General features: G+C 33.9%; 1 protein-coding gene and 2 non-coding genes across 3 annotated transcripts; all 3 read right to left on the minus strand.

Annotated features, from left to right (window-relative positions):
• Window positions 1-8,949: 8,949 nt before the first annotated feature.
• On the minus strand, window positions 8,950-9,023 carry TRNAK-CUU. Its single transcript has one exon. It is a non-coding gene; the product is annotated as a tRNA-Lys (tRNA).
• Window positions 9,024-11,824: 2,801 nt separating this feature from the next.
• TRNAN-GUU lies at window positions 11,825-11,898 on the minus strand. The gene has a single exon. It is a non-coding gene; the product is annotated as a tRNA-Asn (tRNA).
• Window positions 11,899-12,346: 448 nt separating this feature from the next.
• LOC114186318 (beta-glucosidase 18-like) lies at window positions 12,347-15,671 on the minus strand. The gene is made up of 12 exons (XM_028074375.1): window positions 15,384-15,671; window positions 15,164-15,230; window positions 14,989-15,047; window positions 14,838-14,913; window positions 14,682-14,756; window positions 14,388-14,475; window positions 13,954-14,206; window positions 13,758-13,873; window positions 13,411-13,663; window positions 13,119-13,221; window positions 12,813-12,921; window positions 12,347-12,735 (listed from the first exon to the last, which is right to left on the minus strand). The coding sequence occupies exons 1-12, from the start codon at window positions 15,573-15,575 to the stop codon at window positions 12,489-12,491; spliced, it is 1,638 nt and encodes a 545-aa protein (XP_027930176.1). The 5' UTR covers window positions 15,576-15,671; the 3' UTR covers window positions 12,347-12,488.
• Window positions 15,672-18,889: the final 3,218 nt, after the last annotated feature.

Raw genomic sequence — 18,889 nt, forward strand, 5'->3', positions numbered from 1 at the left:
GTTAACATGCAAAACCGACTCCAAGCTCACCGTAGGTCATCTGAACGACGAGTTCCAAATCAAAGACCCCATCCTCCAACAATATTACCATCTGGTTCGCGCAATCATCCAATCCGCCTTTGAACAAGTCCGCGTCGAACACATACCCAGAACCGACAATGTCAGAGCCGACATCCTTTCCAAATTAGCCAGTACCAAACTCAAAAACCGTAACCGGTCCTTGCTACAGCAAACACTATCCACACCCTCCGTCACACACTTGCCAAACGTTAACCCACACCCCATCAAACAGTATCACCCCCACCCAAAACCTAAACTGGACCACCCCTTACATTCAGTACCTCAAGACTGGCAACCCCCTGCCGATGCGGACAAAACTTGGCTGGCCAAGGCCGCCAAGTACACTATGGTAGGCGACGACCTCTACAAACGCGAATACGGCCAGCCCCTACTTAAATGTGTCACGCCAGAACAAGCCCAGTACGTCATTAAGGAACTACACGAAGGGATCTGTGGTTAGCATTCAGACGCGCGCACCATGGCCACAAGAATTCTCAGAGCCGGGTACTTCTGGCCCACAATAGAGGCGGACTGCCAAGACTACGTCAAGAAATGCAAACCATGCCAGAAGCACGGCAACCTTATACATCAAAAACAAGAACAGTTACACCACATATTGTCCCCCTGACCATTCGCTAAATGGGAAATGGACATCCTAGGCCCCTTCACACCCGGCAAAGGACAGGTTAAGTTCCTAATCGTAGCCGTTGACTACTTCACCAAATGGATTGAAGCCAAGCCATTGACCACTATCACGGCCCAGCAAGTCCAGCAGTTTGTGTGGAAGGACATCATATGCAGATATGGTATACCGCATACCATCATAACAGATAACGGCCGACAATTCATTGATAAGGAGTTAGCAAAATTCTACACTAGCTTAGGCATCAAACATATCACAAGTTCTGTAGAACACCCACAGACCAATGGGCAGGCAGAAGCGGCAAACAAAGTTATCCTCGTGGAGCTGCGTAAAAGATTGGATACCGCTAAAGGCCGATGGCCAAAAGAATTAATTGAAGTGTTATGGGCCTACAGATGCACCCCTCAATTGTCAACAAATGAATCCCCTTTCAGCCTAGTCTACGACGCAGACGCCATGATACCAGTAGAAATTGGCGAACCATCCCTGCGCCGAGAACTGTACGACTCAACTCACAACCACCAAAACATGGCCTTACATCTCAACCTCCTTCCCGAACTCAGAGAAAAAGCTCAAATACGCAATCTCGCCGCCAAACAACGAGCTGCCAGGAAATATAACGCAAACCTGCACCCACGATCGTTTGTCATAGGAGACCTAGTATGGAGAATGGCCAGCAGTGCTAGAAAGAAGGATGGCAAGTTCTCCGCCAATTGGGATGGCCCATACCGCATACGAGAAGACGCAGGAGGTGGGGCTTATCGCCTAGAACAACTATCTGGGGAAGAAATCCCCAACACGTGGAATGTATCCCACCTCAAGTTCTATTTCAGTTGAACATGCACCATAAGCGGATCCATACTTGTAACCACGGGTGTACTCTTTTTCCTCACTTGGTCTTTTTTCCCTAAGGAGGGTTTTGGCCAAGGAGGTTTTAACGAGGCACCCCTATTTGAATAAATAAAATGAGTGGTTCCCTACTTTATGACTCTATATTGCTTTACTCGTGGTTAATTCGTTTAAGTTCTCCACCCTTACCACAAGTAAGCGGCCTGGGTCGAACACCCTTTACTCGTGGTTAATTCGTTTAAGTTCCCCACCCTTACCACAAGTAAGCGGCCTGGGTCGAACACCCTTTACTCGTGATTAATTCGTTTAAGTTCCCCACCCTTACCACAAGTAAGCGGCCTGGGTCGAACACCCTTTACTCGTGGTTAATTCGTTTAAGTTCCCCGCCCTTACCACAAGTAAGCGGCCTGGGTCGAACACCCTTTACTCGTGGTTAATTCGTTAAGTGGCTTGGGTCGAACACCCTCAATAAAAATCGAATTTACAAAACATCACATACATCAAAACACTCGCTCATAATTATACCATACCAATAACGCACCGCTATCACACAAGTTATCGGCATCCAATAAAACACATCATACACAGAACATTCATCATGTTAAAAACAAACAATGTACGGGGTATTACAGACATAGTGTACGAATTATTACAAACATAATTCCAGTTTTCAAATTATAAACATTAAAGGTCTTATGCTGCTTTGTTGTCATCACCCTCCGCGGTCGCGTCCGCATCCTTCTCTTCCTCGGCCGCCTCGTTCCCAACCTCTTTCCCACCCTCTTCATCCTCCCTTACCAACTTTCCGCCAACCACATCTTTATCCACATCGAATCTTGAATCCTAGGCATCCACATCCTTATAGAAGAAGGCCGCCTGTCGCAACCCCTTCTCAAAACCATTTATATGCTCTTGTATAACGCTGTTCTTCAAATCATCCAACTCCCCAACAGCCCCGTCATACTTGTCCTTCAAATCCTCATAATCTTCTTCCAGCTCCCCTATACACTTGTTCAGTTTCTCCTCAGAATCTAAACAACGCACCCTCCATGACGCCAGCCTCTTCCTCTCAGCTTCCCACCCTTCCTTCTCCTTCTCTAGCGCCGCCTTCTCCTCCACAAGCTTGTCTACCTTACCCTACAACTCCCCTACCTCCTTCACTTCCCTTCTGTAAAGGGACCCTACACGTCGGCCCAAGACTAAAGCCTTACTTCCAAACTCCACCATTGTTCTCACGATGTGATCAACCTCCATGTTATCAATAGAGTTCACAACAGTGTCTGGAAGGTTGATCGAGATGTCCTTCCTCACGGATATCTCCGGCAACTCAATCAGCCCGGCCTCCGGCAACCTCTCCCCGCTAGCCGATCCCGCCCCACTAGCCGACCCAAGGATAGCCGCCCTTATCTTCTTCACATCCTTACCCTTCCCAGGTCGAGGCGGGAGTTCAGCTCTCCTCTTCGTTCCACCGTGCACATGTACTTCCACAACCGATTCCTGCAAATTTAGAACATCAGCTTTCCCAGCCTCCTTGGCCTTGGCGGCCATCTCCTTCCTCAGCGATTGAAAGAGCACCAGATTCTTCTTACCAGATTGCGCCATATGCCCTGCAATAACATATCACAACTCGGATCAAAACAACTTAGCATCATTAACACAGCTTAAGTAATAAACAGATACCTTCAATATCTATTATCGGATACACCGAATTATAAACCCTAACTAGGCCCTTAGTGGGCAACTTATCCACAAATCTCAACAATATTCCCACCACCTCCTTGTCTCCGGCCGACAACTCCTTCACTCCCATGTCTTTGTAACGAGAAGGATTGTTGGTCCAACTAAAAGGGAACTTGGTACTCCCATCCGCATTCAGAAAATGCGGCTCACCTCCCTCCTTCACTACGACCTTGAAGTACCCGTCTTTGAAGTGCTTGAAAGATTGGGAGAATGCATCCAACCTGCTGATGCTGGGACGGCTGATTAAAGAAAGCCAAGTAGTCGGCCTTCGGGGTCTGGTATCATAAAAATACAAGAATGCATGGGGGGAAGGCTCCAAGTACAAAGACTCGCAGAGAATGCGAAAGGCCTGTAGGTAAGCCCAACTATTAGGGTGTAGCTGAGTAGGCGCCACATTCAACGCCCGCAACACGCCCATAGTGAAGTCGTCAAAGGGTAGTCGTACGTGAAGCTGAGAAAAATGGCACATATACATATAAAAGAACTTCTCAGTAGCCCCTTCCTGCCCGTGACATACCCGGTCGATGGCGCTCACCCTCTCCAGCGAAACAATATCTCCGCTGACCCCCCTAGACATGACGGGTGTGCAGTTTAACCAAGAGTTTAACAGGCGAGACCACCTAAACAATGATGACTGGTCACGAACATCAGCAGCGACCCATCCATAGCCGCCCTTGGCCGGCCAGTTACTCTCCTCCAGCTCCTCGGGAGGATCCTCTCGAACTTCCCTCACCACTTCCATCGACATCCCACTTGTACCCACTCCAGAACTCATACCCTCTCTGCCAAGCCGGTCATCCCTACTCCTATCCGACTCAGTACTTTCACTACTACTAGACGCAGATAACGATGTGCTATCGCTACTAGACATACCTGTTTTCGTTTTTACGGGAAGATGTCGGCTGAATTTGGGAACTAGTCGGACAGTATGATGCGCACAAGATCTCTGAATTCGAAACTCTCGCAAATGAACCAAGTAAACCCTTTGTTGCTTTCAAACCCATATTTATAGCCCTCGATCCCGAACGACTAAAACTCTTCCCGCCAAAATGAAACCCCAGACCAATCGACACCATCATTATGAAGGATATGACACCTAAAAGAAAAAAGAACGACGGCGCCAAAACTTTAACGATGTGACCACCTGACGCCCTTTCACCTACCTTCTGACTAGAGATGGCAAATAAACCCGTCCCCGTGGGTATTATCCGAACCCGTCCCCGTTTTGACGGGGAATCCCCGCATTGACTGGGTATGGGTATGGGTATGGGGAATCCCCGATTTTTTCAATTGGGTATGGGGATGGGTATGGGGATGTACATATACCCGCCATAATACCCGTCCCCGCCATATCTTCATTCTCGTTTAAATTATTAAAATATTCACAATTAATCAAGTAACCCATATATATATATATATATATATATATATATATATATATATATTCTATTTTTTATTTCTTTTAATTATTTCATTTGTCATTAAACTCATTCTCATCTCCAATATATTTTTTATCTTATCATAACCTTTATGTAATTATGTTAAAATAATGTATGTTAATAAAAAAAATTATGCCTTACATTTGAATATTTATATTATTTTTTAATATTTTTATTTATTATAAATTTTCCTTTCACATGAGAATGTTTATACTCTCAATTTAAGGTAATATAAAAAAAATTCTTTACTTATTATTATTATTATTATTAATTTTTGTTTAATTTGAAGAACTCTTTTGTTTCATTAAAATAATTTTCGTTATTTTTCAACCATTAAGTATATATGTTGATATTTGAAAAGTTTTCTTAGTTCTCTGAGATATTTTTCGTCTTATCATACCTTAGTTATACATTTGATTTCCTTTGTGTGATTTTTTTCGATAGTCTCTCAAATTATTTCTAAAACACACATTTGTTAGTTTTTTAATATTTTTATTTATTGTTTTTATTTTCATCATGTAGAATAATATATCATAATGTAATTGTTTCACTTTAAATTCTGTTTGAAGTGGTTAAAATTATATATATATATATATATATATATATATATATAATGATATTTAGGAATAGTATATGATAATTCACTACAAGAAAAAATGAAATGGTGACTGATTTAGTCAGTAACCCATATCAGTCACTATTTTTCGTCATTGGTGGTAGTAGTTGATTTATTGTCTAAATTAGTGACTGATTCAATGATCGAATCGGTACTTGATTTAGTGACCAATTTAATTACTAATTTATTTGTAATTTAATGACAAATTTTTTGGTCACTAATGATATTTCTATTTATTTTTAACCACTTCAAACATAATTTAATAATTAGTTCTCTAAGGTTTTTTTCATTTTATCATACCTTAATTATACATTTGATTTCCTTTGTGCGATTTCTTTCGATAGTTTCTCAAATTATTTCTAAAACACACATTTGTTAGTTTTTTAATATTTTTATTTATTTTTTATTTTCATCATGTAGAATAAAATATTTCGATATATTCTATCTAATTATTTGTTATTTTATAACTCACTATTAATCATACTGTAATTTTTTTTTACTTTAATTGTATAAATAACTTTTATTTACTACAATATACAAATTTAATGTAATTTCTATGAATATTTTTGTCACTATGCAACATATATTGAAGTTCAAAAGATACAAAATCTATGTCAAAATTTTATTATTATGTTTATTATTTGTTTTTTGTGTTATTTTGATCAAGTGATGTATTATAACTTTTTATTAGTGTATAAAAAAGAGATTCATTATAATTTAAAAAATTGAAGTAAACAAATATTTAAAATATATTTTAATTTGAATATTTGTTCTTTGTATCATTTTGATCAAGTGATATATTATAACTTTTATTAGTGTATAAAAAAGAAACTCATTAGAATTTAAAAAATTGAAGTAAACAAACATTTAAAATATATTTTAATTTGAATATTTGTTTTCCTTTTATATTTTTTTGAAATATTTTTTAATTTTATCAACTAAGTTCATCAATGTTGTAGTTTGCAAATTTAATAAATGTTTTGGTTCACATGAAATTTTATTTGGTATTCTAATATAAAATATAAACAATTATAATTTATTTTATTGTATTTGGCATCGAAGAAAATCCTCCTAATATTAAATATTTCATAATATTATGTTTTCTTTACCGTAATTTTTTTTCTTTTATAAAAATTAATATTGAAGTAGTTAGAACATGGGTACGGGTATGGGTACGAGATTATACCCGTTACCCGGTGGGGATGGGGATGGGAAAAAAGTTTGATACCCATTGGGTTTGGGTATGGGGATGGGGATGAATTTTTTATGCGGGGATGGGTATGGGATAGTGAAACCCGTCCCCGCCCCGCCCCGTTGCCATCCCTACTTTTGACACTTGCAAATTCCAAGCCTTAACACTGTTCACCACACTTAAAGGCTGGGGGACTGGTGTATCACACCTAGCCGGTTCTACTAGCTCACCAAACCACATATCATCCTTGACCGACAACCCATATCGGACAAGGCTGGGGGACTGGTGTACCGTACCTAGCCAAACTCAACCAAGTAAACAGTATACACATCGAAACCACCTAGTATCTGGTACCTGGACACCACCAGCACAAGCCATCTAGGCAAGTAGCTGGTCGAGACCGACTACTTGCCTAGAATGGTAACTAGCATCGATGCCTCGCCTTCAATAAGTTTCAAGAGCCTGATTTGGGGCCCAGGCCCATTCATGGCCCAAACTAGAGCCCAAGTCAAAACACGGCCCATGAAATGGTCAAACGTCATTTAATGCTCTATAAATACGCGTGGACCCCAATAATTAAAGGTACGCATTCATTAATCACTGGTTTGACTCTCTGAGAGCTTTGACTAACTTGAGCTTCGGAGACTCTTCTGCAGGTAACCCCTCTTGGGTCCAAGTCGACATGTATCGACTGGGAAGAGGCCAACTGAAGAGATAGCGGACTGCATGGTAAGGTGACGCTTGTGCCTAACTTATCTTGTTTGTTCTCTGCAGGAACAGAAACAATTTCTTTGTTCCTTTTATTATGGTTTTGGTTTATATTTTATCTGTATCTCTTGACTCCAATTTAAGTAAAAAATAATGATTTTTACATTGTAGCTAATCAGCAAGGTGTTTTAATTTACGACATACTCATCATATGAGTTTAGGGTTTTATCAATTTAATTGAGAGTTTACTTTTATTTTATTTAGATATTTTCATGTGATTAAATGAGTTTTTACCAATAATTAAGACTTTACTTTAATTAGAGGTAATAACTTCAAGAAGAATTAATCAAGACTTTAGTTTGGTAATTAGCTTTGTACTTGATAATGATACAAATGAATAAACATGATTAGACATAGTAGAACTTAATTGAGATTGTACTTTTGTTGAATTTGCTATGAATAATCTAAAAAGTTATCACTTTTAATGGGAATTATACTTTGGTTAAAAGTGAGAACACCAACAAGTTAATTGAGACTTTACATTAATTAGTTTAAAAATCTAAGATATTTATTAATTGAACAATAATCTTTAAATAATCGATGATGAATATATTTTGAAAAAATAGTGCAATTAACATATTTTCTTTATTATTGTTTTTATCTATTTTTATCTTTTTAGCAAATTAATTTCTTTTTTCACTTATTATTTTGCTATCTAATCTTTTACTTATTTTAATCTTCTTATATTATTTTTATTTTATATGACTAACCCTTTTGTATAGTTTATAAGAACTAACTTGTTAGAAATTAATTACATGTTTGTAAGGAGACGACTTAGAATTGACTTTATCCTTTTTATTTTATTGGCTACTATATTAGCAATACTGAAGTTGTTATGATTTAGTAGTATTAATTTGACCGCGTCAACGATAACGTTATCAAAACTTTCCGACAATGATTGTTCCTTGGGATGCCCCTAGTCTAAGGATGGAAAAACAGGCTAACCAAGCCTATTTTAGCCCGACCCGCCAAAAATGAGTCGGGTAGGTTGGCTCGTGATACGAAAACGAGTTTAAACGTTGAACCCGACTCATAACAAGGTTGGCTAGGCTGCCAATTTTACTTTTTTTCTTTTACTGATGAGGCCCATTTTTTTTCCTGTAACTAACCACTTATAAACCAAGTAAATCAACACAAATAAACAAACAACCAATTCATGATCCAAAATTCAAAATAATACATATACATGCCATTGCCAATTCCACCTAAATACACAATGCATATACCTATTCATCATACGCAATACATATCCATTAACACACTAAGAAAAGGAATACAACCCTAATCCAAAAACAGAACAATAAACAATATGAAATTGGATGAACACAAAATCGCAACTGAACAGGAAATCAAAATCACTCCACACAATCAATCCCAATACAGGGGAAAATCACGAAGAGAAATCGGGCAACATCGCGAAATTAGGGTTTAGAAAACTGTGAAATCAAATTAACTTGTTTCGAGAAATTTGTTGTGGTCGTCGCTCTCCCTCATTGGTGGCTCATGGTGGTAAGAGAGAATCCACGAGTTGCCCCGACATAACCTGCGGGTTGGCCCAACGGGCCATCGGGTTGAGTAAGCTAGGTTGAGATTTCTCATCCGAAAGGAATCATAAACACAAAATTAAAAATTAAAAAGAAAACGCTAGGAGGAGGGCTTGAACCTCCGACCTTGTGGTTAAGGGCCACACGCTCTAACCAACTGAGCTATTCCAGCTTTACTCCTTAAAGCATAAGCCAATAATATGGTAACAATTTATATAATTATAAAAAGTGTAGAAAGTATGATTTCACACGCTCCAACCAACTCTTTAATGCTTAAGCCAATTCCAAACCACACATCTCTTACTAAATGTAAAAATAAAAGTTAGAAGGAAAACGCTAGAAGGAGGGCTGAGCCTCCGACCTTGTGGTTAACAGCCACACGCTCTAACCAACTGAGCTATTCCAGCTTTACTCTTTAATGTTTATGCCAATAAGATCGTAAGGATTTGTATAATTATATTAAGTGTAGAAAGTAGGATTAAGTATTAGAATTGAGTGGTAAAATGTGGTATTTATAGGCTTCTTAGACCATTAATAAACAAATATATTAAAAATATTTTTGTTACTTGAATAATTAAGTCTTACTTGTTGAGATATTAGATAATCAATTATTGTACCATAATAACTTTAAGATATAATAAAATCTAGTAATAAGTTATTATATCATAAGATATTATTTTTAAATATCTTAAATATATTTTATAGGCTTAACTAGTGATTTAGTCTCCTAATTTGTTGATTTGGTTCATTTTGGCTCTCTTATTATTTTTTTGTTCAATTTGGTCTTCTAATTCTTTAAAAAGGTTTAATTTGGTTATTTCCGTTAAGTTAAGCTTAATATGGTGTTTATACAAGCCATGCGTCATTTTGTGGAATTTTCAATTTTTTTTTTATATTTCTTTAATTTAAAAAAAAATGTCATGTGTTACATCATGGTTGTATCATGTGTCAATTCGAGATTTTTTTTAATTTTTAATTTAAAAAAATGTCACGTGGCAAATCATGATTGTGCCATGTGTCAAACTAACGATGACTGTTTTCATTTTAGTATCTTTATTTACAATTTTGATTTAATTTAGTCTCTATTTTTTAAAAGGCTTAAGTACCTTTTTGGTCCCAATTTTCGTGAGCTTTGTTTCGTTTGGTTCTCATTTTTTTGAAATGTTCAAAATGGTCCTAATTTTTGTAATTTGTGGTCAATTTGGTCCTTTTTGCATACGCCGTTTAAATCGTTAACAGAAGGTGAATAGTAATTGTCATGTGTCACTTTATGGTTTTTAAATTTTTTTAAAAATTTTTAAAATTTTTATTTTTTTAATTTTAAAAATGTTGTCGACGTGTCAAGTCAACATTGTGACACATGGCAGTATCTCGGGGCTTATATTCAATTTGGTCCCAATTTTCGTTAATTTTGTTCAATTTAGTCCCAATTTTCGTTAATTTTGTTCAAATCAGTCCCAATTTTGCTTCTCTTCAAATTAACCAAATTTAATTTCTATATAAAGGTTGTACTGAATCATTTAAAAAATAATGAAGAATTTTTCTTCTAATTTTAAAAATAATGAAGAATTTTTCCTCTAATTTTAAACTAACTTTAACCCTATTTTTTACATGTACCAAAAAATTAAACATATATAATAATTTTCCTCCAAAAATATAGTTAGGTTTGGTATAAAAATAATGAAAGAAATATTTAAAATAAATTTTAATAAAAATAAAAATAAATTTTTCAATATAACATTTATATAAAAAATAAATTTGATCATTTTGGATAGAGACAAATTTACGACTGAATTAAACAAAAATAATGAAAATTGGGACTAAGTTCAACAAAATTAACGAAAACTCTGTCCAAATTGAATATAAACCACGAGATACTACCACATGTCACAATGCTGACTTGATACGTGGACCACATTTTTAAAATATTTTTTTTTCTAAAAAAAAAAAAATCATGGAGTGACACGTGACAATTACTGTTCACCTTCCATTAACAATTTAAACGACGTCTGAAAAAAGGACCAAATTGACCATAAATTACAAAAATTAGGACCATTTTGAACACTTCGAAAAAATGAGGACTAAACGAAACAAAGCTCATGAAAATTGGGATAAAAAATGTATTTAAGCCTTAAAATGATTCAATTTTGTCTTTCCCAATTTGACACATGGCACAATCATGATGTGACACATAGTAGTTTAATTTTAAAAAAATAGTAAAAAATAAAAAAATTTAAAATTTCACAAAATGACACAGGGTAGTGTTAACGTTAACTTAACAAAAATTAATAAATTGAACATTTTTAAACAATTAAAGAACCAAATTAAACAAAAAATAATAAAAAAACTAAAATGAATCAAACCAAATTAGGTAACTATATTACTAATTAAACCTATTTTACAATATGTCGAAGGTAGGTGCAATTATCACGTAAAAGATATTAATGATATATTAATTTTTACTTAATTTTCATATCAATAAACATCGTGGATTATATTTTTAAAACAAAGATAATTAGACTTATGTTAGTTATAACAAAATAAATTCAAACTTAAATTTAAAAAAATTTCAATAAAGTACCTAAAATTCAAAGGGTATCTCTGTATTCAAATTTACTTGCGTATTTATAACAAAATCATTATCGATATAGTTTGATTTAAATTTATTATTTTAAAAGTCAATAGAATTATTATATATAGTAATACTAAAAACTTATAATATTAATGTGTTTTAATGAAATTATTTCAAAACTACATTGACTCTTAAATTATGATACACTAAAACCAAAATAAATAATGTATTAAATTATCCAGTTTTCAATATTCACAATCAACTTATAAGAGAGCTTTGTCATCACACTTTTCATTTGTTTCGGTTAGAAGGAAATACAAAAGTTATGAGATAGAAAAACTAAGGAAAAAGCTTTTTTGTGCAAGTATTTGGCTGAACCAACGTAGAAACAAAGAAAAAAACGCTAGAAGGAGGGCTTGAACCTCCGACCTTGTGGTTAACAGCCACACGCTCTAACCAACTGAGCTATTCCAGCTTACATTTTGTGATGTCAAAACACTTTATTTAATATAGGTCTTGTCTAACATTTAAGTAGCATTTTTCTTTCTATCCATGCATGTAAGTTCTTGCAGATGAAGAAATACCACTAACCAAGAAAAGGACACCAAATAATCTCAGAAAAATATGCATTTAGAAAATCCTTCCAACTTAAAAAATACCATTAGTTTTTGCGGAATATAGGAGATTTTAAGCATATTAGAAAAAAGATATTGATAGTGTTTTGAAAATAAAAGTTGTCAACGAGCTTGTCGTACATTGTCTAGGTTCAACAATGAATTCAAACATTTGCTTATGGTGGTTCAAATTTGTGAATTTGTCTCTCCTACAAGACCCTTTTTGCTTGCTGATGTTGTGGTTGTTGGTTCATATTCTTCAACAAAAAATGCTATAAACAAAAAGATGAGTGAGTGCTACTGATACAATTTTTCAAACATACTCTGATATTATTAAATCACAAGTGACACTCAAGAAATTCCAAGTTCCAGAAAATTTTATGACTTCCAACAAATTTCAACCAACAATGAAATATGCTACTAAAGAGTATGTTGCTAGTATTCAGCTAGTTCAAATAACTTTGAAACCAGAAGTCATTGCATCTTTGCTCCTAACATATTGCTCACTCAAGTCTTGTTCTTCAGTGTTGGTAGTGTTGTTGAGAAAACTAGAAAACCATTGAACAGAAAGTTTAGGAATCCGTTCAAGAGTATCTCTATCCACATAATAAAGACCATATCTGACATCATAGCCACTTGCCCATTCAAAGTTGTCCATCAATGACCATATCATATATCCTCTTACATCAGCACCATTCCTGCACATAACAAAATCCTCCTTCTCAACAAAGTAACTAAGAATAGGCCTTAAACAATGTTGCTACTCATATCATACCTCATGGCTCTAAGCAGAGCTGCAAGGTAAGCTTTATGGTATTCTACTCGTTTGAAATCTTGCACTAGATCATTCATTGTCACATCTGGTTTTGGTGGTGATGAATATCCTGAAACAATTTTCAAGTGGCCATCCATGAGTTATTAATTAATACCTTCAGAAAAGCAACCCTCAATAGTTAAGGTTCCTTGTCCCTTAGGTAAAGTGTTTGAGATTACATTAGTCATTCATTGATCAAGAAGAACCCAGGAAAATAACAAAATGGGAGAAAAAGAGATCATGAAATGTATATTAGTTTTCACTTACCATTTTCTGTGATATACATGGGCCTGTTATTGTATCTTGTCTTGATGTAGTCTACAATCTTCTCCAAGCCCCTTGGAACCACAAAGAACCTTGGGTTTCCTGTCTACTAGGACAAAACAAAATGTATCACAGATAATGAATGTTTATTCCTTTATCAAACATTTGAGTAAACCCTATAACTGATGGGAATAGTCCAAGTGAGTCTAAGTTAAACTCATTGTTTTAAGGTTTTGAATTAAAAGTGGTGTCAATCCTTTATATGGGTTAGAACAGTTGGAAGACACAATAGTACCTCATCACCAATAGGAATGCCATCTCTTATTCCGGTTGTTTCTACAAAGCCTCTTATCGGACGATCTGCTCCTAGAGGACAAGCAGAGAGGGAGCAATCCTTGGCATAAAGAGTTCCATAGTTATTGATGCCAATGAAGTCTAAGCTTCCTTTTATGAGATTCTTCTCCTCATGAGAGAATCTTGGCAACTGGCTCCCAAGAATAGAACGCATTTCAGCAGGGTACTCACCAAAAACCAAGGGATCTAAGCACCTGCAAAATATCAGAATTTTCTTGTGCTGCTAATCTGTTCATTAATAAAGTACATACATAGTGATTTATGATAGTACTTATTAACACAACTTACCAGGACACAACAAAAGACAAGACTCTTTTCACAGCTTGTCTATGACATTCTTCATCTCTAAGAGGTTCATACATGAAGGTATGAGCAACAATGCCAATGATTCCACCTTGCTTTTTCTGGATTAGTTTACGAATTAGAAACCCATCTTAGGCTTTAACCCTTTTCCCCCTAAACTAGAAAGTGTGACAACGAATACCTGAAAATGCTTTCGGTACAACTCAACAGCCTTGGCATGTGAAAGTAACATATTGTGCATGGCAATGAGAGGCTCAACATCAGAGTTACCAGTAGAACAATTTCCAAAAGGTGGAGAGCAGTGACCAGGGGGATATTTTCCTCTTATAAAGCCAAAGTCTGCAAGTAAGTTTGGTTCATTGATGGTAGTCCAGTACTTAACCCTGTCTCCAAAGCTCTTGAAACAAATCTCAGCAAAATAAACAAAATCTCTCCTACAACAAAAGAATACACGGTTATCAAAGTTTTACAGTAAACTTAGCTTAACTTTCTGGCTACAGTTATCCTGAGGAATTAATCAGCTTAGAGTACAGTTTCTTAGAAGAAGTGGAAAATTTCCAAAATCACTAGCATATGTATATAACAGGAAAGAAATAGTAAGAACAACGCATTTACTGTATCAGGGGACTAAGCCAACCACCATATTTTTCTTCCAGTTCTTGTGGCAAGTCATGATGATGAATTGTCACAAATGGCTCAATCCCTGGATTAAGCACACCATGCTCAGATTTAGGTACAACTTAGGACAATGTCATGCGGTTATAAACACAAACATTAAATATAAAGTTCCACAAAACAGCTGTAGTTTGGGTGAGTTAGTTCTTGTGTCTTGCTAAAAGTGAATGCCATCAATATGAAGCCAAAACAAAGTAGTTATGGAATAAAGAACCATGGGCAATTTTACTTCACCTCTAAGCAGCAGATTGTCTATGATTTTGTTGTAGAACTTTATTCCATTTGGATTTATGCCCCCATATATCCCTTCTGTTAATAAAGACCAAATTCATCAGAAATTTTTTATGATAAGATCATGACAGTTATTTACATGTATTGTTAATTACATACTAGGTAGAATCCTTGCCCATGAAATAGAAAATCTATACACGTTTATCCCAAGAGAGGACATCAACTTCATGTCTTCCTGTCAAGTAAGAAGGACAATGATTAAGCAATTCAGTGAAACCAAAAACAGGTAAAATATGAAGCTGATATTTACCAAATATAGATGATAATGATCATCTGCAATGTCACCATTCTCATCATTGGTTATCTTTCCTGAAAATTCATCAAATTGCAGAATGATCATTCAGGTTCATCATTATAATTCCATAACTTTATTCTCAACAATAAATGAAGAGATCGACTTTGCATATTCAACCGACAGAACTTACCTGGAATATGACTGAAAACATCCCAGTTGCTTAAACCCTTGCCATCTTCGAGAGGTGCTCCCTCAATCTTTCATTTGAGAAGAAAGAAGAAAAAACCCCATTATAAAAACAGCAACTTTTAAGTATTTCAGAAACAGAGAAGGAAAAGTAAGCAACTGTGTAACTCCAACAAACTTGGTATGTTTCTGGGAAAAGTTAAAGTTTGGAGTAAAACATGAACCTGGTAGGAGGAAGTGCATGCTCCGAAGAGGAACCCTTTTGGGAATTGAGATCTGCTGATTTCATCTTCTAATCCAAGACAATTTTGGACATGAAAAGGAACACAGCAAAGTAGTATCAACACAAGAACCAGTTGTTTTTTTTCCAACATAATCGGTTTATTGACTTGTGTTAGCCAAAATGTTGGAAGCATTATATAAATGGAGCACGTGGTTCAGACATAACATATCATATGATTGACAAAGTAGTCTCTGCTAGTTTTGTAGCTAACTACCAGTCTACCATCATCATTTGCCGCCCGTACTTTGATAATGTTATCTTTTGGTGAAGACAATTTTCCTGGCATTTTTTTTTTTATCAACTTAAATGATGGCTACATTTTTTCTAAGTTTTTAATAGATATTTGTTTATGTTTTCAATATAATGGCATTTCAGTATTTTATTTTTTTAATAGTTTGAAGCATTTAATTTTCATATATAATAATATAAAAAATATTTTTTATTCAAGTATAAATTCTCATATAAAAATATAAAAAAATATATTTTAATGTTTTTTTAAAGGTTAAATTAGATAAATAATATATAATATATGAATAAATTTTGTTAAATTATTAGAATTACGTATTTAATGTGAGTACAAATTTAAATAAGATGAGACATGTGAATGTTATGTTACGAAGTACTTAAATAAAATTATATGTGATTTTTAAAATATAACACATGTAATATCTGTAATTTAGTAATTTAAATTATACAAATGTTTATATTATCTTTATTGTTTTAATTTATGTAGATATAATATGACTTTATATGAATAGGAAAGTTCTTCTTTTAAAAAACTTAAAAAAATAATAATGTATAGTATATAATATATAAATGTTTATTTGTCTGTCTTATATTAGACAGTAGTAACTTTTACTCAAATGTTTCGTTAATAAATAAAAAAAACTGTGACATTCAGGAAAAAAAATTCAATACAATAATTTCATTAAATAATATATTATATTATAAATATTTTAAAATTATTAAAAAATTGTTATTAAAAATAATAATGTATCCATTATAATAAATTGTGAACATATAAATATAACAATTATAAATATATAAGAAATCCAAATTAATTACATAATAACAATATAATAATGTTACACTCCAAAATTATATACAGGTTTAACGGTATATAAATATATGTGTATAGATCAGAATATACAAAGTATGAAAATAAAATTGAATAAATACAAACATTTAAAATTTAAAGCAAATGGATAAACATAAAAATTGGACTGAATAATAAATATATAACGCAACAATGAATGAATAGTGTTAGAAAATTATTATTATATGTAATATAAATTAAAAATTACAAGATAATGTAATATTTAATGACTTAGTGTAGACATGTCAAAGTGGGGTCGGCTCACCACTAGTCGGGTTGAAAATGAGTGAACCCAACCCAGCTAACTTTTTGGTGAGCCAGAAATTTTGTAACCCGGCTCAACCCACCACGGGTTGGTGGGTTAAGTGGGTTGCCTCACCAACCCACCTAAAAAAATTATATTTTTTTTTTAGTATTCAAATATTTAAATAAATTTTTAAGTAACCTTTGAGATAACAATCATAGTAAAATCAATGTTTTGATCATGCTCACCACCAATATATGAAGAATTATTTCCAAGAAAGTATCCATTAGTCTAAGAAAGCATGACTAATATTACAAATTTTCTGCCATGCTATTCAACAAAATATAAATAAAAAAACTATACATTTTTTTCATGCTAATTTAGAAAAAATTGTTTATAAGACGGTTACTTGAGTAATTTACTATAAAGATTATAGTTAAAGATTAAAGTAACAACATATATATATATATATATATATATATATATATATATATATATATATATATATATATATATATATATAACTTGACAATCAAATTAATTAAACATTCAAACTATTCAAATATAATTAAGCAACATTCTAGTATTTAAAAATATTAAATTATGAACAAATATAAAAGAAGTAGTAAATAATTATTAAAAAAATTAAAAAGAAATTAAAAGAAATTTAAAAAATTAAAAAGAAATTAAAGAAATTAAAAAAATTAAAAAAAAATTGTAAAAAAATGTTGGTGGGTTAAGTGGGTCAACCCACTTTTGAAAAAGTTGAATTTTTCTCAACCCAACCCGGCTCGAACCCGTGGTGAGCCGGGTTGGCTCACATGTTGAAACCCATTTTGACATCTCTAACTTAGTGACATTATTTATCCTTTTACTGTGAAAAGAAAAAGAAAAAAAATCTCCGAACGAGAAATTCATATCAAACTAAAATAACACACTAAAGAGATTAATTTCAAATCAAACCAAATACAATTATTACTTTGATCAAACTAAAATAGCAAATCAAAGGAGATTAATTTCTCTTTAAACCAAATGCAGTGATTACTTTACCAGAATAAATAACAAGGTAGGTGATGAAAGAGAAAGGGAGGAAGAGGTGGAGAAGAGGCAGTCAACAAAAGAGTTGGTGGAGAAAAAAATATTATTTTATTTTTATTATTTTTTATCTGTTCATAATTATTTTTATTTTTATATTTTTATATTTATTTTAATTTCTGTTTTTTGGAAAGTTTTGAAAAATCAAGCGTCGATGACTTTCATCAAGTGGGTTCTCATGTGATTGAGTGTTGTTATTGTTGTTGTTATGAGAAGTTGTTTATCTTTTGTGTGATTCAAAGGAGATGTTTATTTCTTGTGGATTTAAGAAAGTTGTTTCTTCATCTTGTGATTCAAAAGAGATATCTTCTTTTTCTTGAGACTCAAAGGAGATGTCATTTTTTGTGGATTTCAGGGGAGATATTCTTCATCTCTTGTAGCTTTAAAGTATAAATTTGTATTAGTCAAACCATTTCACCATATCCTCACGGATTTTATACAAACGTGAATATTGTAGGCAAAATATGCCTAAAATGGATAAAACCATAAATAAAAAGAATTCCTGAGGCGTGTAGAAAACACTGCCCTTAAGGATTTATCTGCAGTATATGCGCAAACCCAGGTACAACAGGAACATCTCGGATATATCCCGAGGATAGTAGAAACTAGCAAGATAAGTAATCCAGGATATAAGAGAAGAGAAAAGGAAGAAATAAGAAAAGGAGAGATGAGAAAGGTTCTGTCTTGGAAGAGGATTTAAGCTCCTATTTATAGGTGATGAAAAAAATCCAATCTCTGTAACTGAAGTCTAGTGTGGAAAATAATATCCCATAAAATGTGGATGTGGGATTAACATGTGGAGGAGATCTCGCTGCAACAACATGCACCATCCTAAAAAGGAGGGAGACTTGTTCACGTTGCAGCAACTGCAAGACTATTATTTTTGCAATATTATTATAAATATATAACAATCCCCCACATATTGCAAAAGATAAGAGATAGAAAGAAAGAAAGAAAATCCTGGGTCTCATATTAGATGTAATGCATCAGAGTTGGTATAGCAAGCTATATG

This window comes from Vigna unguiculata, chromosome 5, assembly GCF_004118075.2.
Source record: "Vigna unguiculata cultivar IT97K-499-35 chromosome 5, ASM411807v1, whole genome shotgun sequence".
Classification (NCBI taxonomy): Eukaryota; Viridiplantae; Streptophyta; class Magnoliopsida; order Fabales; family Fabaceae; genus Vigna; species Vigna unguiculata.

What these genes read in the sequence shown, in the direction of transcription:
- LOC114186318 (XM_028074375.1), bottom strand. Translation starts at nt 15,575, where the DNA reads ATGCTTCCAACATTTTGGCTAACACAAGTCAATAAACCGATTATGTTG. An exon ending in CATGCACTTCCTCCTACCAG is followed by an intron (nt 15,231 to 15,383) that starts GTTCATGTTTTA and finishes CTCAAATGAAAG; the next exon opens with ATTGAGGGAGCACCTCTCGA. An exon ending in TTGTCTTTTGTTGTGTCCTG is followed by an intron (nt 13,664 to 13,757) that starts GTAAGTTGTGTT and finishes GATATTTTGCAG; the next exon opens with GTGCTTAGATCCCTTGGTTT.